At 50.5% G+C, this 18028-nt stretch overlaps 1 protein-coding gene across 1 annotated transcript in view; it reads right to left on the bottom strand.

Moving 5' to 3' along the window:
- Positions 1-16243: 16243 nt before the first annotated feature.
- LOC149284567 (3',5'-cyclic-AMP phosphodiesterase 4D-like) overlaps positions 16244-18028 on the bottom strand; it is a 148123-nt gene continuing 146338 nt past the window's right edge. Inside the window, exons 13-14 of the mRNA XM_089496651.1 lie at positions 17039-17203; positions 16244-16351 (exon numbers count right to left, since the gene is read on the bottom strand). Of these exons, the coding sequence (XP_089352777.1) occupies positions 16244-16351; positions 17039-17203 (273 nt within the window). The remainder of the gene's footprint in view (positions 16352-17038; positions 17204-18028) is intronic.

Genomic DNA, 18028 nt, shown 5'->3' with positions numbered 1-18028 from the left:
CGAAAGAGGCGGGGCAGTATGCAAATAGAGGCGTGACGTCAGCCGCTCAAGGACGGCCTCCTCCTTCAGCACAGGCTAGGGGCGGGCTTCCAAGACGGTCCCGCCACTCGATTGGCGAAAATGCCGAAGATTGACGTACGCCTTCGAGCCTATCCCCGCTTCTCAGGAGAGCCGTGAGGGCTTACGTTGTAGCCATGGCGACGTTTCTTTTTTCCCCTCCCCTCCATTCCTTCAGCCAAAAAAGGGGTGTCACGTGACACTGAGGGGCATTTATTCGCCTTTAATTTTAACTTTTAGCCAAAATTGGCCCAAAACACACTGCAGAAATAATCCATTTTGAAACGTCTTTAACTGCCCTTGGCTCAGTGCTAGGAATCCTGGGAATTGTAGTTCGTTGAGCTCTCTGACAGAGAAGGCTCAGTGTCTCACAAAACTACAGTTCCCAGAATTCCTTAGCACTGATCCAGGGCAGTCAAAGTGGTCTCAAAGTGGATTATTTCTGCAGTGTTTGGGACCTGTTTGTGACATACAAGTGGCATCTACGTCCTAGTTGTCGATTAAATACATACACAGGGGATGGAATTCCTGACTTTTTACCTCAGGCTTCCTTTTGTGTGTGTGTGTGTTTTCACCACTTCACACAAAAAGAAGGCTCTCCTGCATCTACACTGTAGAATTGATGAAAGCACACTCACAAAAAGAAAACCTGAGGTAAAAAGTCAGGAATTCCACATCCTATGAGTCCACAGTGTAGAATTAATGCACCTTGACACCGCTCTAACTGCTTATGGCTCCATTCTGTGGAATTCTGGGATTTGTAGTTTTAGCTTTTTGGCCTTCTCCGCCAGAGAGCATTGGACCACAACAAACTACAAATCCCAGCATTCCATAGCACTGAGCCGTGCCAGTTAAAGCGGGTGTCAAACTGCATTAATTCTGCAAAGTAGCAGAAAAGTGAGAGAGCTGCTTCTTTTTTTGACCATAACTCCCAGAATCCCCCAGCAACTAAGCACACCTGTCCTTGGGGAATTACTGTAGAAACTCATGTATAAGACTAGACATTTTAGTCAAAAAATTGACCCCAAATATGATGGATGATTCTTTGGAAAAAATATGGTTGTGTTTTGTTTTCTATGAATAAAGTGATCACATACCTAGAAAATGAACGGAGTAATTTGACTACAAAACTGATAAAGATTTGATTTACTCAGAATAAAAACTGGAGAATTAGTTTAAACAAAGGTAGTTTACACAAGAGATATTGTGTTAAATAATGAGAAGACTCCTTTTGGGAATACAGTGGCAAAATAATAAATTAACAAATATAGTATATATAAATTGATGTCAGACCTGTCAGTGGAATGGCGAGTCTTGCTAGAAATACTGTAATGTAAATATTAATATATAATTTGCTTGGATTTACAGTCAGGAGCTATCGACTTTTGTGTGTTTGTTTGTTTTCAATACAACATGACAATACAATATATTAATACAGTGCGGAAAATGGATTACTGAAGTTACAGGAAGTTCTGTTTCGAATACAAGTCACCAATGTCTAAGGTTATATGAATCAGACTAGTGATAACTCTAGTAACGTATACAAATATGTATTTGATATAACTGTGTTATTTTATCTGATGTATATGTATACTTATACTTATTTTATCTGATGTATATGTATACATTTATATGTTTCATTCCCAGTGTTTCCCATTCCTATTTGTTTTCCTGTTTTGTATGCTGCCATAATTTTGTAGATTCTTTGGCATTGCTTTCCTTTGCTTCATCATTTAGGTCCTTTGTTGCATGAACCAAAACCTGCCCTCGACTTATATATGAGGTCAACCTATAATCGAAAACTTTTGGACTGCAAAAGGATCTTGTGGTACCTCTGAGACTTAACTTATGCGAAAGAGGTTGTAGCATAAGCTTTCGTAAACTTGGTCTCCTTCCTCAGATGCCATAAGAACCTGTGTAAATCCTATGATGATGATTCCATGTATATGAGAAAGTAGACCCAAAAATTCATGCTAACAACTTCTTTCTTTCAGTGAGTCTTAAAGGGGCTGCAAGATTCCCTGGCATACTGATTTTCCAGGCAAATACAGCCATATCTGTGAATTCATATCTAATATTGAAATACAACATTGGATAATATGTGAAAGGTGAAAGTCTGAGGTCTTTCTCCAGCAGTAAATAGAAGTTCAGAATGTCATAAAAACACAGCCAATTAATATACTCTGAAAGGTGAGCAACAATATTGAAAAGCACAAAAATAACACTGTAGAATCCCTACAAAGCCTGAGTAGCAATGCAGCTTGATGCAAATGGAGTTAGGGGCACAAGACCCACGTGAAAGTGGGGAAAATAAAATGAATAAATTACTTCTTTTTTTACCTCTAGGAATTTCTAGGTCCTCCAGTGCAACTCTATAATAATAATAATAATAATAATAATAATAATAATAATATCTGCCAGAATTTGACCATAGAGTTGTCCTGGAGGACCTACAAATGCCTAGAGAAATATCCTCTCTAGGAATATCTAGGTCCAGCACAATTTCTGGCGAACGTTGAGTTGCACTGGAGGACCAAGATATTCCTAGAGAGAACATATTAATCAAATCTGTGAATAATTAAATCTGTTAATAAAAAAATCCACAAATGTGGAGAGCCATCTGTAAATATCATGGTCTAGACTACAGCTTATTAGAATCATAGAATAATAGAGTTGGAAGAGACCGCAAGGGCCCTGATCCAGCCCAACCCCCTTCTTCTGCCATGCAGGAACTTTCAGTCAAAGCATCCCCATTGACAGATGGCCATCCAGCCTCTACTTAAAGACCTCTAAGGAAGGAGACTCCATTACATTCCGAGGAAGGAGTCTGTTCCACTGTGGAACAGCCCTTACTCTCAGGAAGGTCCTCCTAATGTTGAGCTGGAATCTCTTTTTCCTGTAACTTGCATCCATTGCTCCATTGGGTACTGTTTTCTGGAGCAGCAGAAAACAAGCTTGCTCCCTCCTCAATATGGCATCCCTTCAAGTATTTAAACAGGGCTATCATGTCATCTCTTAACCTTCTCTTCTCCCGGCTAAACATCCCCAGCTCCCTAAGACTCTCCCCTTAAGACTTCATGGTTTCCAGACCCTTCACTATTTTAGTCGCTATCCTTTGGTCATGGTCCAGTTTCTCACCCTCCTTTTTGAATTGTTTTGCCCAGAACTGGAAACACTATTATTCCAGGTGGGGCCTGATCAAAGCAGAATAAAGTGGCACTATGACTTCCCTTGATCTAGACACTATATTTTGATGCAGCCTAAAATTGCATTGGCCTTTTTAGCTGCTGCATTGCACTGTTGACTCATGTTCAACTTGTGCTCTACTTGGACTCCCAGATCCCTTTCACACATAGTTTTACTCAGCCAGGTGTCCCCCATAAATAATCCTGTATCTGTGCATTTCATTTTTCCGCCCTAAGTGCAATACCTTACATTTCTCCATGTTGAATTTCATTTTGTTAGCTTTGGCCCAGCTTTCTAGTCTATTCAGGTCATTTTCAATTTTGATCCTGTCCTCTGGAGTATTAGCTATTCCTCCTAATTTGGTGTCATCTGCACATTTGATAAGTATGCCTCCAATTCTGTCCTCGAAGTCACTGATAAAGATGTTGAATAACACTGGGCCCAGGACAGAGCCCCACTGGACACCCCACTAGTCACTTCTCTCCAGAAGGAAAAGGAGCCATGGCTGACCATCCTTTGGGTTCGGCCAGTCAACCAATGACAAATCTATATAACAGTTGCCTTGTCTAGTCCACATTTTACAAGCTTGTTTGCAAGAATGTCATGGGAAACCTTTTCAAAGGCCTTACTGAAATCAAGATGGACAGGTTGCTTACCTGTAACGGTATTTCTTCGAGTGGTCATCTGCGAATTCATACAAATGGGTTTTACTGCGCCTGCGCAGTGCTGTTCGGAATCGTTTAGAATCACTGGGCAAAGTACACTTTGCAACAATAAGAAACTTTTTGGCGGTAACCCCGCCCCTCCTCTATAAAGCCCCGGTTCCCGCTCTTTTCCCCAGTTCCGAATTTTTCTGCCAAGAAGGCGATGGTGAAGAAGCCAATGAGCAGGACACCGAGGGGAGGATGGGCGGGAATTGTATGAATTCACAGATGACCACTCGAAGAAATACCGTTACAGGTAAACAACCTGTCCTTCTTCTTCGTGGTCTCTGCGAATCATACAAATGGGTTAGACTGGCAAGCTTAGGTAAACGGAGGAGGGAGTGTCCTGACAACCAAGCTATGACAAATCACAGGTCCATTTATTGAAATAATAAAGGAGTTTGCATAAAAAGAGTCAGTGTCTCAATCTGCATTATACATGACATCAGCCTGCAAAATTTTTCAAAGGGAAACTCAGGACCCTGAGAGTTTTAACCTCTCAAACCTGTATAACCACAACCATCAATATTGCAGCATTTGAGGAGGCAGCATATGGACCTTAAACAGCAATTGCAATGTATAACATGAACAACAGACAGAATGAAAACAGGTGGATTATAATGAAACATCAACCATCAGAATCATTAATAGTGCCCATTAATGTAAACCTGACACCAAAACTGCCCTCCCGAAGGCTGCGTCTTGTCTGGATCTGTTGTCCAGCCGATAATGCTTAACAAAGGTTAGGGGCTGGGACCAAACCGCAGCCTTACACACATTATCCAGAGAAATTCCTGCAAGGAAGGCAGAAGATGCAGCTACCGCCCTGGTCGCATGCGACCGTACCCTGGCTGGCAAAGGCTTTCCTGCTAACTCATAGCAGAGATGGATGGTATTGGCCACCCACTTGGAGAGTCTCTGGGAAGATACCGGTAGTCCCTTTCTAGGCTCCGAGTAACACTGGAAAAGTCTGTCGGAGCGACTCGAATCCGCAGTCCTCTGCAAGTAGAACGCCAGGGCTCTGCGAACATCCAACATATGCAGACCCCGCTCCTCGGTGGTGGTCGGATTCGACGCCAGGGTAGGCAAGACAATGTCCTGACACATATGAAAAAATGATACCACCTTCGGAAGGAACGTGATATCAGTTCGGAGCACCACCTTGTCCCTATGGAACCGAAGGAAGGGCTCATCCCTCCGTAAAGCACAAAGTTCCCCTGCCCTTCGGGCAGAAGTGATAGCCACTAGGAAGACAGTCTTCCAAGTCAATAATCTCAAGTCAGTAGTGGCTAAAGGTTCAAACGGCCTGGACTGAAGAGCAGATAGTACAACGTCCAAATTCCAAGCCGGGGTAGGCGCCGACACTTGGGGATGCAGGTTATTGCACCCCTTTAAAAAGTTTTTGACTAGAGGGTCCCTGAAAAAGGAAGGTAAACCATTATATTGGAAATAGGAACAAATGGCCGAGAGATAACATTTAACGGGCACAAGGCACAGCCCAGCATCCACCAACGACATGAGGAACTCCAGCACCACCGGCACCGTGACATGCTCCGGTGTCAGCTCCTTGTCCTCCAAGAATCGGAGAAACCTCCGCCACTTGGAAGCATAGGACCTCTGCGTAGCCGGTTTCTGTGCTGCCCGGATCACTCTCTGTACCGAGAGCGGAAGCGAAGTCAGCGGCGAAGCCTCCAAGCCACCATCGGTAGCGAGTCGATGTCCGGGTGCCGAACCCTCCTGTCCTGGAGAGTCAGAAGGTCCGGGCGCGGTTCCAACCGAAGAAAGTCGTTCTCGGAGAGGTGAAGAAGAGACGGAAACCACGGTTGTCACGGCCACCACGGGGTGATGAGGATCGCGTTGACATGGTCCCTCGACATCTTGGAGATCACTCTGGTGAGGAGAGGAAACGGAGGAAAGGCGTAGAGAGTCTCCCCGGACCAATCGAAAGCGAACGCGTCTCCGAGAGAATCCTCATGTCGCATCCGAGAACAAAACTGTGGGCAATGTCTGTTGGAGGCCGTTGCAAAAAGGTCGATCTGCGGAGTTCCCCACCGCCGAAACAGGCCGCGGACCGTCTGCGGATGTAGTCTCCATTCGTGGCAAGTCGAGACTGTCCTGCTCAACTGATCCGCCAAGGTATTCTCGTCTCCTGGCAGGTGAATAGCCTGGAGATGGATCCCTCTCGGTATGCACCAATCCCAAATTCTCAGAGTTAAGTCCAGGAGCGTCGTCGACTTGGTGCCCCCCTGTTTGTTGATGTAGTACATTACAGTTGTATTGTCTGTTCTGAGGAGGACGACCTTGCCTGTGATGTTGGATTCGAAGGCCTTCAGGGCCTTCTCGACGGCCAACATCTCCAATGCGTTGATGTGGAGACTGGATTCCTGCAGGGACCATCTGTCCCTTATACATAGGTCCAGGAGATGAGCGCCCCAACCGTCCAGCGATGCATCCGTCGTTAGAGTCACCTGTGGTTGAGGCTGAACAAAGGGCAATCCGACGCAAACGTTGTGGGAGTCTAGCCACCATGATAGGGAGGCGGCGACCGGTCTCGGTATGGTCAGCCACTTGCCTGGCGGATCCGTCATGGGGTCGAAGACCGAGAGGAACCACGACTGAAGAGGTCGCATTCGCAACCGAGCCCACGGGGTCACAAACGTGGTGGAAGCCATATGTCCTAGGGTGACCTGGACGTCCCTGGCCCTTATCCTCCTGTGAGATTGGACGGCCCTCACCGCAAGCGAAAGGGCCGAAAAACGGTCTTGAGGAAGATAAGCGATGCATTCTTCGGAGTCAAGGACGGAGCCGATGAAACGGACCTGCTTGGTTGGCGACAGGTGAGACTTTTCCAGGTTGACTATGAGTCCCAAACTTGACAGGAGGTCCAGTGCAAAGCAGATGGATTCCTGAAGGTCTTCCCGAGAGGGAGCCGCAAACAGCCAATCGTCCAGGTAAGGGAAGACCCTGAAGCCCTTCCGGTGGAGGTATGCGACTACCGGTGCCATGCACTTTGTGAAGACCCTCGGTGCCGTGGCTAAGCCGAACGGGAGAACATTGTAATGGTAAGCGTCGGAGCCGATGGCGAAGGCGAGGAACCTCCGGTGGGAGTCTCGGATCCCTACGTGAAAATAAGCATCCTTGAGATCCAACGTCGCGAACCAGAGTCCCTGGTGGAGTAAGGGCAAAATGGAGGCTAATGTTACCATTCGAAAACGTCTGTAATGCAAAAAGGAATTGAGTCCCCTCAAGTCCAATATCGGTCTAATCCCACCATCTGGTTTCGGCACTGTAAAGTATCTAGAAAAAAAGGCTCTGGAACATAGTTCAGGTGGCAAAGGGGAAATAGCCCCTTTTTGAAGGAGAGAGCGCACTTCGTCGAGAAGGGTGCCCGAGGGGGCGGTGGAAATAAAAGCTCCGGTGGGGGGGAGCTCTTCGAACTCGAGGGTATAGCCCCTTCGGACGATGTTCAAGACCCGAGAGTCGGTAGTAATGGAGGCCCACACGTTGAAAAAAGGTCTAAGGATGTTCAAAAAGACGGGGCCGGGTGGAACGAAGTGCGCGGGGGGGCTTCATGCCCTCTTTTTAGGTTGATCAGCCTCCTGTCTTCGGCCCTTATGGTATTTAGGAGGGTAGGACCGGCGGCCAGATGAAGAGGAAGATTGGGAGGGGTATCTCTGGCGTTGAGAACCCTGTTGGCCAAATTGACGGTCTTGATAAAAAGGCCTTTGGGACTGACCTTGTTGGTGCTGCCACGGACGCGGGCGCCTGCAGAACTGGGGAGCGCTGGGAGCCGACATGCCATGTTTCCTCGCTGCCGCCTTCAATCTAAACTTTCTGTTGGGTTTATCATCGGTCTCGGCATGAAACAGGCCCGAATCGTCAATCGGCATCTCTTCAATCGTGGCGCGGACACCTTGGTTTAGGTCCGATCCACGAAGCCAGGCATGCCGACGCAGCGCGATGGAAGCTGCCATGGACCTGCCCGTGCATTCCGCGAGATTCCTCGACGCGGTGATCAGCCAGCTCCCGATTGAGTGAGCCTCGTCTCTGATCTCTGCCAACGTGCGCTGTGACTCATCCGGGACATCAGGAATTATCGGCGAAATCCCCTCCATGAGGGTTTGAACATAAGCCCCCATGCAGGCCGTATAATTTATAGCTTTGACAGCCAATGCCGATGCAGTGTAGGACTTCCTCGCCAAAGCGTCAGTCTTCTTAGCCTCTTTGTCTAAGGGAAAGGAAGACTGACGTTGAGAGGGGGTGTGCTGAGCACCCTCGACGATCGAGGAGTTCTGACGAGGATGAGCCATCAACCAGGGAGCATTTGGGGCGGAGACCCTATAAAGGGACTCTATCTTGCGCGGTGAGCCCAGCAGGGAGGCTGGAGTATCCCAAGAACGCTTGACCAGGGACTCCATTGAAGGCAGCAGCGGTATCAACGGAGGGGTCTGCATCTTGCCCTGGACCCGTCGCTCGATCGGGTCCTTGGCGAGCTCCTCTGGGTATGCCAGCTCGATGTCGAGGGCGCGGGACATCTTGATGACATGCTCTGTGAAAGACCTCATGTCATCTGTAGGAGAGGCAGGGTCAGGCTGGTGAAGGGCCAAAGACAGAGCATCAGAGCGGTCATCTCCGTCCGAAGGAATGTCAGATTCCGCTGGAGGTTCAGGTTCCGAATCCGACGGGATGATCTGCAAGGCGGACTTCGTCTTGTGCTCTGGTCTATGGCGTGTCGGAGAACGGGACCGAGCTGAAGGTCCAGCCACGGCCTCTTCCTGGTACCGGAAACGGTCTGGTGGAAATTTAAGCATGGCCACGTCCCTAGGAACCGCCATGTAAAATCTGTCGGTCTCAGAATCATAAAAGTAGACGTCATCATCAGGCTCGCGCACAGGTGACGGGGAGGGGGACCTCCTCAGGTCAGCCATAGGAGCTTTCTTGCGAGGTAGGAGCTCCCTCTCTTCCAGGTCAACGCGTGGAACCGTCACAGGGTCAGAAGGACCAGTCGTCGCTGTCTGTCCAGTAGCGGAGTATGAGGTGTCTGCGGTGTCAAGCCGATCCCCAACGGAGCCATCACGGGGAGTACGGTGTCTGGAATGGAGAGCCTCGGAGGAGGTGCGGCGGCGCTCTTGAGATGGTGGGGAGCGCGAACGAGACCGAGAACGGTCCCGACCACCTTCCTTGGTGACAGTGGAAGTCGAACGTGACTTAGTCTTGGCCTTTTTCGCGGGTGGAGCTTCCGGGGTAGAGACATTGGTGGGGGGAAGTCTCTTCTTAGAAGATGACCCACGGGGTGTCTCCGGTGGAAAGAACGGAATCGGCACTTCCGAGACTCTCGTGGTCAACTTGTCCTTGGAAGAGGAGCCCGACTTGGAGCCCGTAGTGTGATCCTTGGAGGTCTTGGTCCCCTTAGAAGACTTCTTTCCAGACTTTACCTCCTTGGGGCCGGGATCAGGAGAAACTGCCCTGCGGGACTTATGGTCAGTGGCTGCCCGCTTCTCCTTCGACTTCGAACTTGTCGGGGTCGGTGCGGGGATGGATTCCCCTTGTTCATGGGCAGATTTAGAAGCGGCACTGGGTTTCGAGGAACCACGGGCCGTGGCGGGGGCCGGACCCATCCGCCCAAGATCATGGGCCGCAGAGACCAAAGCCGGTGGAGCGCTGGCCGGGCTAGCATGGGCGGAGGTTGGAGGAGCCGCCAAAGACACCGAGGGGGCAGACGAGGGGCGAGGGTCCCCCTCCCGGATCTTCCCCTGAGCAATGGCGGAAGTTAGCCGGGATTCCCGGTTTTTCCTCGCTTGAGAAGACATGGACTTACACATCCCGCAAGCCTTTGCATCGTGATCCCTTCCCAGGCAGAGAAGACACGACGAGTGGGGATCCTGAACGGGGACCTTTCCCCCGCAAACATCGCATTTCTTAAACGGTGGCGACATCCTACCAAAATCGAAGGTAAACAGTCCAGTGGTCGAGAACGAGGTCAACAGTCCAATGGTCAAGCCGGGGGGGGGGGGAGCAGAAAAAGGCAAATCCAGAAGACGGTCCGAGTCAAAAGCCAAAAACAGTGATTCAAGAACAAACTAGCGAGAGCAAAGTTCCAAACAGCAGCCAAGCGCGGCAGAAAAATGGAACTGGGGAAAAGAGCGGGAACCGGGGCTTTATAGAGGAGGGGCGGGGTTACCGCCAAAAAGTTTCTTATTGTTGCAAAGTGTACTTTGCCCAGTGATTCTAGACGATTCCGAACAGCACTGCGCAGGCGCAGTAAAACCCATTTGTATGATTCGCAGAGACCACGAAGAAGAAATTAACACAGCTCTACCAAAAGCTGCATTCCGTCTGGCCCTTGTATCCAGTCTGTAATGTTTAATAAATGTCATAGGCTGGGACCAGACAGCAGCCTTGCAAACATCCTCCAAAGGGATCCCAGACAGAAAAGTGGAGGATGCTGCAACCGCCCTTGTTGCATGTGACCGTACCCTGGTAGGGAGAGGTCTACCCAAAAGTTCATAACAGAGGTGGATGGTCGCGGCCACCCATTTGGAAAACCTCTGCGGTGACACCGGTAGACCCTTTTTCGGTTCCGAGTAACATTGGAATAGTCTCTCGGACCGACTCGAAACCGACGTTCTGTCCAAGTAGAAGGCCAGAGCCCTCCTAACGTCTAAGGTATGCAAAGTCTGTTCGACCTCAGTGGTCGGGTTCGAGGCCAGTATAGGACCTTTGGGTGGAGGGTTTATGGGCAGCCTGGATCACCGTCCGTACCGAGTCAGGTAGCGATGCTAGGGACGGGGCCTCCACGCTACCAGGGGCAAACTGTCAATGTCGGCATGGCGAACCTGGCCGTTCTGGATCGTCAGCAGGTCCGGACGAGGATCGATCCGAAGAAACGTCTCTCCTGAAAGGTGCAGGAGGGATGGGAACCACGTCTGTCTGGGCCACCATGGGGTGATGAGGATCGCATTCGATCGGTCCGATGTCATCTTGGACACCACTCGGACAATTAACGGGAACGGAGGGAAAGCATACAGCAGGCATCCGGTCCAATTGAAACCAAACGCGTCTCCGAGGGATCCTTCGCAACGCGTTCTGGAACAGAACTGGGGACAGTGAGTGTTGGACCCAGTTGCAAAAAGGTCGATTTGGGGAGTCCCCCATCACCGAAATATCTGTGCTATTGAATCCGGGTGTAATCTCCATTCGTGGGATACAGACGTCTCCCTGCTTAGTCTGTCTGCCAGGTCGTTGTCCTCCCCTGGGAGGTGAATAGCATGGAGGTGGATTCCCCTCGGAATGCACCAGTCCCATATTCGCATTGTGATGTTGAGTAGGGTTAGGGACTTGGTACCTCCTTGCTTGTTTATGTAGAACAGCACCGTCGTGTTGTCTGTCCTGAGAAGTACCACCTTGTCTCTCAACACCGACTCGAATGCCTCAATGATTTCTCCACCGCGAGCATCTCGAGGGCATTGATGTGGAGTTGTTGTTCAGCCGGCGACCACTTTCCTTTGACCACCAATTCGAGGAGGTGGGCGCCCCAGCCGTCCAGGGATGCATCTGTAGTGAGTGTCAACTGTGGCTGGGGCGGGACGAAAGGTAATCCGACGCAGACGTTTTCGGGTTTGAGCCACCACTGTAGGGAGGAAGCAACCGGCCTCGGGACGGTGAGCCACTTGAGCGGAGCATCCACCACCGGGTCGAAGACAGACAGGAACCATCTTTGAAGTGGACGTAGTCGAAGCCTTGACCACGGTGTCACAAAGGTCGTAGAGGCCATGTGGCCCAGTGCCACCTGGACCTCCCTGGCCCTCACCCTTCTGAATCTGAGGAGCGGCTGGAGGGCGACGGATAGGGCCTGGAAGCAGTCCCGAGGGAGTGATGCTATGCAAGAGTCTGAGTCCAGGAGAGCTCCGATGAACCTGACCTGTTTTGTCGGGGTCAGGTGCGATTTGTCGAGGTTGATCACCAACCCAAGAGACTGGAGGAGTGTGAGTGTGAAATTGATGGGCTGGAGGAGTTCCTCTTGTGACGGAGCCGCCAGGAACCAATCGTCCAAGTAGGGGAACACCCTGAATCCCTTCTGGTGAAGGTAAGACACCACTGGAGCCAGGCACTTGGTAAAAATTCTTGGGGCTGTCGCCAGACCGAAGGGCAGGACATTGTAGTGATAAGCGTCGGAGCCGACGGCGAAGGCGAGGAATCTCCTGTGGGACTCCCGAATCCCTATGTGGAAATATGCGTCCTTGAGATCGATCGTCGTGAACCAGAGGCCCTGGTGGAGAAGAGGTAAGATGGAAGGTAAGGTCACCATACGAAAACGTTTGTACTGGAGGAAGAGGTTGAGCCTCCTTAAGTCTAGTATGGGCCGAACTCCCCCATCCGGTTTCGGCACTATAAAGTATCTGGAGAAAAAGGCTTTTGGCCATCGAATCCGGTCTAGGGGGGAAATTGCACCCTTTTGGAGTAAGGTGCGCACTTCGTCGAGAGGGGTGTCCGAGGGTGGGGTAGGGAGGAAGGTCCCCGTGGGGGGAAGGTCCTGAAACTCTAGGGCATAACCCCTACGGACGATGGTAAGCACCCAAGAGTCAGTTGTTATCGAGGCCCAGGTGTTAGCAAAGGGCCTCAGTCTGTCCAAAAAGCAGGGAGCGACGAAGTGCGCGGTTTCACTTCAGGAGGCTTTTTTGGACTGGTCGGTTCCCTGTCGGTGTTGTTTTCGATACCGACCCGGGGGGCCTCGCCTGCCAGATGAGGATGAGACGGGTATCTAGGGCGTTGGGAGCCCTGATGTTGACCTTGTCGGTCCTGCTGAAAGGGTCTGAATTGTTGGCCCTGAGGTTGCCATTGGTGTCTCTTGCGATACTGAAGGGTGGACGACGAGGACATACCGTGCTTTTTGGCGGCTGCCTTAAGCTTGAATTTCCTGTTGAGACGATCGTCTCTCTCGGTATGGAACAAGCCAGACCCATCTAAAGGCATGTCCTCAATTGCCGTCTTTACTCCAGGCATCAGATCGGTCCCGCGGAGCCAGGCGTGGCGTCAGAGGGCCAAGGAAGCTGACATCGCCCTGCCTGCACACTCGGCCACGTTTCGTGAGGCCGTGATTAACCAGCCCCCTATGGAGTGGGCCTCGTCCCTAATCTCCACGAGTCTCCTTTGGGTGTCATCCGGGACCTCAGGGATTAGGGGGGAGACGTCTTCCATGAGGGCCTGGACGTAGGCTCCCATGCATGCGGTGTAGTTTATAGCTTTCACCGCCAAAGCAGCAGCAGAGTATGCCTTTTTAGCCAGGCCATCTACCTTGTGTGCTTCTCGGTCTATGGGAGATGTGGCCTGTTTGTGGGCGACGTTGAGTTGAGCTCCCTCCACAATAGCCGAATTTTGGCGAGGATGGTTAGAGAGCCAAGGACAGCTTGCTGGGGAAACCCTATACAGGGTCTCAATCTTTCTGGAGGAGCTCGCCAATGAGGTTGGAGCATCCCAGGACCTCTTTATAAGAGTCTCCAAGGACGGGAGGAGTGGAATCGAAGGAGGAGTTGGGACTCGACCATGGACCCGACGCTCCACAGGGTCTCTTGCGGTGTCGTCCGGATACTGCAACTCGATGTCCAGGGCCCTGGACATCTTAATGATGTGTTCATTGAAAGTCCTCAGATCGTCGGTTGGGGAAGCCGGCTTGGGACGTGCATGTCCTGGGGTGAGTCTTGTGGGGACATGTCGTCATCCGAGAATTCCTCCAAGGAAGGAACTATGTCCGGCTCTGACTCCGAAACCGAATGGTCACGGGATGGAGGTCTTTCTGGGTGATCCCTGGGCCTAGGCTGGCGAGGTGTAGCAGTCACCGTCACTGTAGGCGTAGTATCGGAGGGCCCCGGCTCCGGATCCGACCGTCTCAGTATGGGAGGTCTTGGTACCGGTGTTTCGGCGACCTGGGGGCAAGTTGCTTGAGCATGACGCTTGGCTTTGAATCTTTTGAAGGCAACTTCCTTGGAAACTGCCACGTAGTATTACCAGACTCGGAGTCGTAGAAAAAATCTTCTTCGACCCTCTCCTCCTCTGAGGGAATCTCCAATGGTTGGACTGGCATTGGAGTAGGAGAACGATGTCGAGCTGGGGAGCGATGTCAGTCTGGTGAACGATCGCGACCTTGGGTCCCCACAGGGACGGCAGAGAGGTCTTCCACACTTGGGTCCGGTAAAGGAACGTCATCCCGGTCCGGTGATCGCCTCTTTTTGGCCTGTTTCGACGCCTGATGGTCGGGCGATCGGTGCCTCTTTGAAGTTGAGGACTTATCACGGTGCTTGGAACCTTTCTTCAGAGAAGAGGAGTCCTGCACCTTGGATGACTTGGGCTTGGGTACCTCAGGAGTCTTGGGCTTCTTCCTCGGTGGCAATGGTGAGTCTGGAGGAAAGAAGGGGTTGACCTGAAGGTCAGTGATGGAGGTCACTCCGGAAGTGGTGCCGGTGAATGAGCCATTGCCCTTTGCGGGAGTGGAGGGAACAGATCTTGAGGTCGAAGCCCTCCGCTCAGCCGGCGCCATGTCGGAATCAGTCCTCGGCCTCATGTCCTTGGACTTCGATTCTTTGTCGGCCCTCTTAGATGTCTTGGGGGCTTCGAGCCCGAAGTCGCCGGAGGGTCTGACGATTTAGACTTCGAAGATGAAGTCGGATCGACTGGCGGCATTTTGGTTTGCTCCATCAAACCAGAGTCCTCGGTCCCTGACGGTTTGCAAGGGCGCTTGGAGGACTTGTCGGTGGCTCTGGACCAGTCTGGGTCACGGGCCACATGGGAAGCTGAACCTTGAACAGCCGGAGGAGCCGAGGAAGCACTCGCTGGGCTGTCCCGGGTCACAGGAGCCGCCCCAGAAGCGGAGGCCAACGGAGCCGAGGCCAGTCGTGAATCATCCCCCCGAACCTTGCCCTGGGCGATAGCTGAGGTAAGTCTGGACTCACGATTTTTCCTCGCTTGTGAAGTCATGGAACGGCAGAGAGGGCATGACTTCACATCATGATCCTTTCCAAGACACAGTAGGCAGGATGAGTGTGGGTCTTGTACTGGGACCTTGCCCCCGCAAACGGCGCACTTCTTGAACGGAGGCGACATCAGGAACTGAAGTGAACAGATCCGAAGGGAAGAGCAAAGCGTAATCCAAAAACAGTCCGTAGGTCAAGCGAAGGAGAAGTCAGCAAAGTCGAAAAAACAGTCCAAATTGAAGCCAGAGATCCAAGACGAGAGAGATAGAGAGCGAAGTTCCAATAGCACCAACGCGGCGGAAAAAAGGAACTGGGGAAAGAGCGGGAAGGCAGGGGCCTTATAAAGGGTGGGCGGAGTTAGCGCCAAAAAGGTGCCTTTAAGTTGCAAAGTGTACTTTGCCCAGAGATTCTAGAAGTTCCGAGCAGCACTGCGCAGGCGCAGTAAAACCCATTTGTATGATTCGCAGAGACCACGAAGAAGAAGGAAGTTTCCTTTATTAGTTGCCTCTCAGCAATGTTCCCCACCCTGCAGTGATGCTAAGAGTGAAGAGTTCTTTGTCATGGGTGCAGGATGAACAGACAAATATAAATTAAAGAACTGGAGGGAATAGAGGTCTTTCCCAGAAGAGCAGCAATCCTGCTAACTAGCAAGAAGGGGAAATCTAATTCAGATTCCAGGGGCCAGAGAATCATAGAAGCATAGAGTTGAAAGAGACCACAAGGGCCATCCAGTCCAACCCCGTTCTGCCATGCAGGAAATCTCACTCAAAGCATCCCCATTGACAGATGGCCATCCAACCTCCATTTAAAGACCTCCAAGGAAGGAGACTCCACCAATATCTCCTAATGTTGAGCTGGAATCTCTTTTCCTGGAGTTTGCATCCATTGTTCTGGGTCCTATTCTCTGGAGCAGCAGAAAACAAGCTTGCTCCCTCCTCAATATGACAAGCCTTCAAGTATTTAAACACGGCTCTCATATCATCCCTTAACCTCTTCTCCAGGCTAAACATCCCCAGCTCCCTCAGGCGTTCCTCATAGGGCTTCATGGTTTCCAGACCCTTCACTATTTTAGTCGCTCTCGTTTGGCCACATGGCTCCAGTTTCTCAATGTCCTTTTTGAATTGTGGTGCCCAGAGAGGTCCTTGGGGGCCATTTTGTGGATGGTCCAAAACTACCGGGATATTTTAGCCAAAAATATGGAAAACTAGGAACTAACCCAGGAGATTATGTGGGCAGAAAGAGTGCTAGAAAATCACCAAGCAAGGGTGGCCTGAGTTTAAACCAGATTAGGCCTGAGTTTTCCCACTCTTGGTTACTAGTCAGTGTGGTTCACTCACTGGTGTTGATCAGGAACTGGTTGGAGACTCCCGGGTGGTCAACGTCATGGATGGCAGCTGCAAAGATGGCGGCCAAGATCTCCAGGTCAGTAAAAACAGCCTGCAGGGGGACAGAAGCAAGAGGAAAGATGAGAGCTGGAGAACAATGAAGGGGTGCTGAGACACTATCACAAAATGCATCATTTTGGGCACAAAACGCGTCAGTCAAGCTGCTATCCAGACACCACCACATCAAGATTATATTGCTCTGTTAGTAAAAAGAACTGACCTGGGCTACATCTGCACTGCAGACTTCTTGCAGTTTTACACTGCTTCAACTGTCATAGTTCCATGTCTTGGAATCCTGAGATTTCTAGTTTGTCATGGCACCAGAAGCTCTCTGGCAGAGAAGGCTAAATATGTCACAAAACTACAAGTCCTAGAATTCTGTAGGATGGAGCAATGACAGTTAAAGCAGTGTCAAACTGGATTGTTTCTGCAGGGCAGATGAGACCCAATCCTCAGGGTGTTGCACAGTAAGTAATATTTTGTGCTTGCATAAATTTACTTGGGTCAAAAGTGAAACATTTTACATGAATCAGGTTCACAAAGTTGCCACTGCAAATTGTAGTAATTGCAAATCCTGGTATAGTTTTTGTTGTTTATGTATTTTCTTTTATCTTGACATCTTGGAGTGAAGTTATAAATGCAGACTGGATTCACCTTTGCACTGGCATGGAAGCCACTGATGCAACAGCCTCTCCCCCCCCCCCCCCCCCACCGCCATGCTCCCTGAATCCCTGCCCACCTCCAGAGCTGGCATGGAGAGCAGGACATGCGTGGACTGGGCCACATCGGCTGCATGGATGTTATTGTGGTACGCAACGTCCGAATGGTAGTGGTCCTCCAGGGTCATCATGAAGGTGATGAAGATGTCCACGGGAATCTGGAAGGACTTCAGCAGGCCCCTCTCCTGCAAGGTAGGGGACAAAACATCCAAGCATTTTGAATTTAACAATTGTTGTTGTTGTTGTTCTGTACCTTCAAGTCATTTCTGATTTATGGCTACCCTAAGGCAACACTATAAGGGGGTTTTCTTGGCAGAGGAGGTTTGCCATTGCCGTCTTCCGAGGCTGTGACTTGCCTAAGGTCACCCAGTGGGTTTCAGGGCTGAGCCAGGATTTGAACCCTGGTCTCTGGGGTCATAGTCCAACACTCAAACCACTGCACCATGTGGTTTCCCCCCAATGCCACCTGTTGCCCAGCACAATAAATGTCTATGGAATCCTCTGCATCTGTTGCTTCTGAGGTTGTTGTGGGGGACCAGCAATTATTTCACACAGATCATAGAATCCTAGAGCTGGAAGGGACCCCCCGCAAGGGTCTTCCAGTCCAAGACCCTGACATGCAGGAATACACAATCAAAGCACTCCCTGTAACAGATGGTCTTCCATCCTCTCTCTCGCTATCTTTCTCTTTCTTTCCTTCCTGGAAACAGCTTAGGGGTCCCCAATTTTGGGTAGCATTGCTCTCCTCACTGAGATGGGGTCATTTTTTGCCTCCCTCATTCACAGTGGCCCACATTGAAAGGGGCACTGTGCTTCTTGGGAGGTTTTATGGGATGGTGAAGGTTTTAAAAGGCAAACCACTGCTCCAGGAAAAGTTTTTATCTGGAAAAAATAAGAATTTGGAGTGCTGAGGCCACTTGTGGCTTGGGATCACCATTTCCCCTCTCTGTATGGAGCAGAGAAAATTGACTGCAAATTTCAACCAAATTTGCAACTTTTACAAAGAAGAG

This window comes from Sceloporus occidentalis, unplaced genomic scaffold, assembly GCF_023333645.1.
Source record: "Sceloporus occidentalis isolate IW3139 unplaced genomic scaffold, rSceOcc1.0.p SCAF_91, whole genome shotgun sequence".
Lineage (NCBI taxonomy): Eukaryota > Metazoa > Chordata > Lepidosauria > Squamata > Phrynosomatidae > Sceloporus > Sceloporus occidentalis.
Note: the sequence above shows the minus strand (reverse complement) of the source record. Positions and strands in the feature narration are given on the sequence as shown.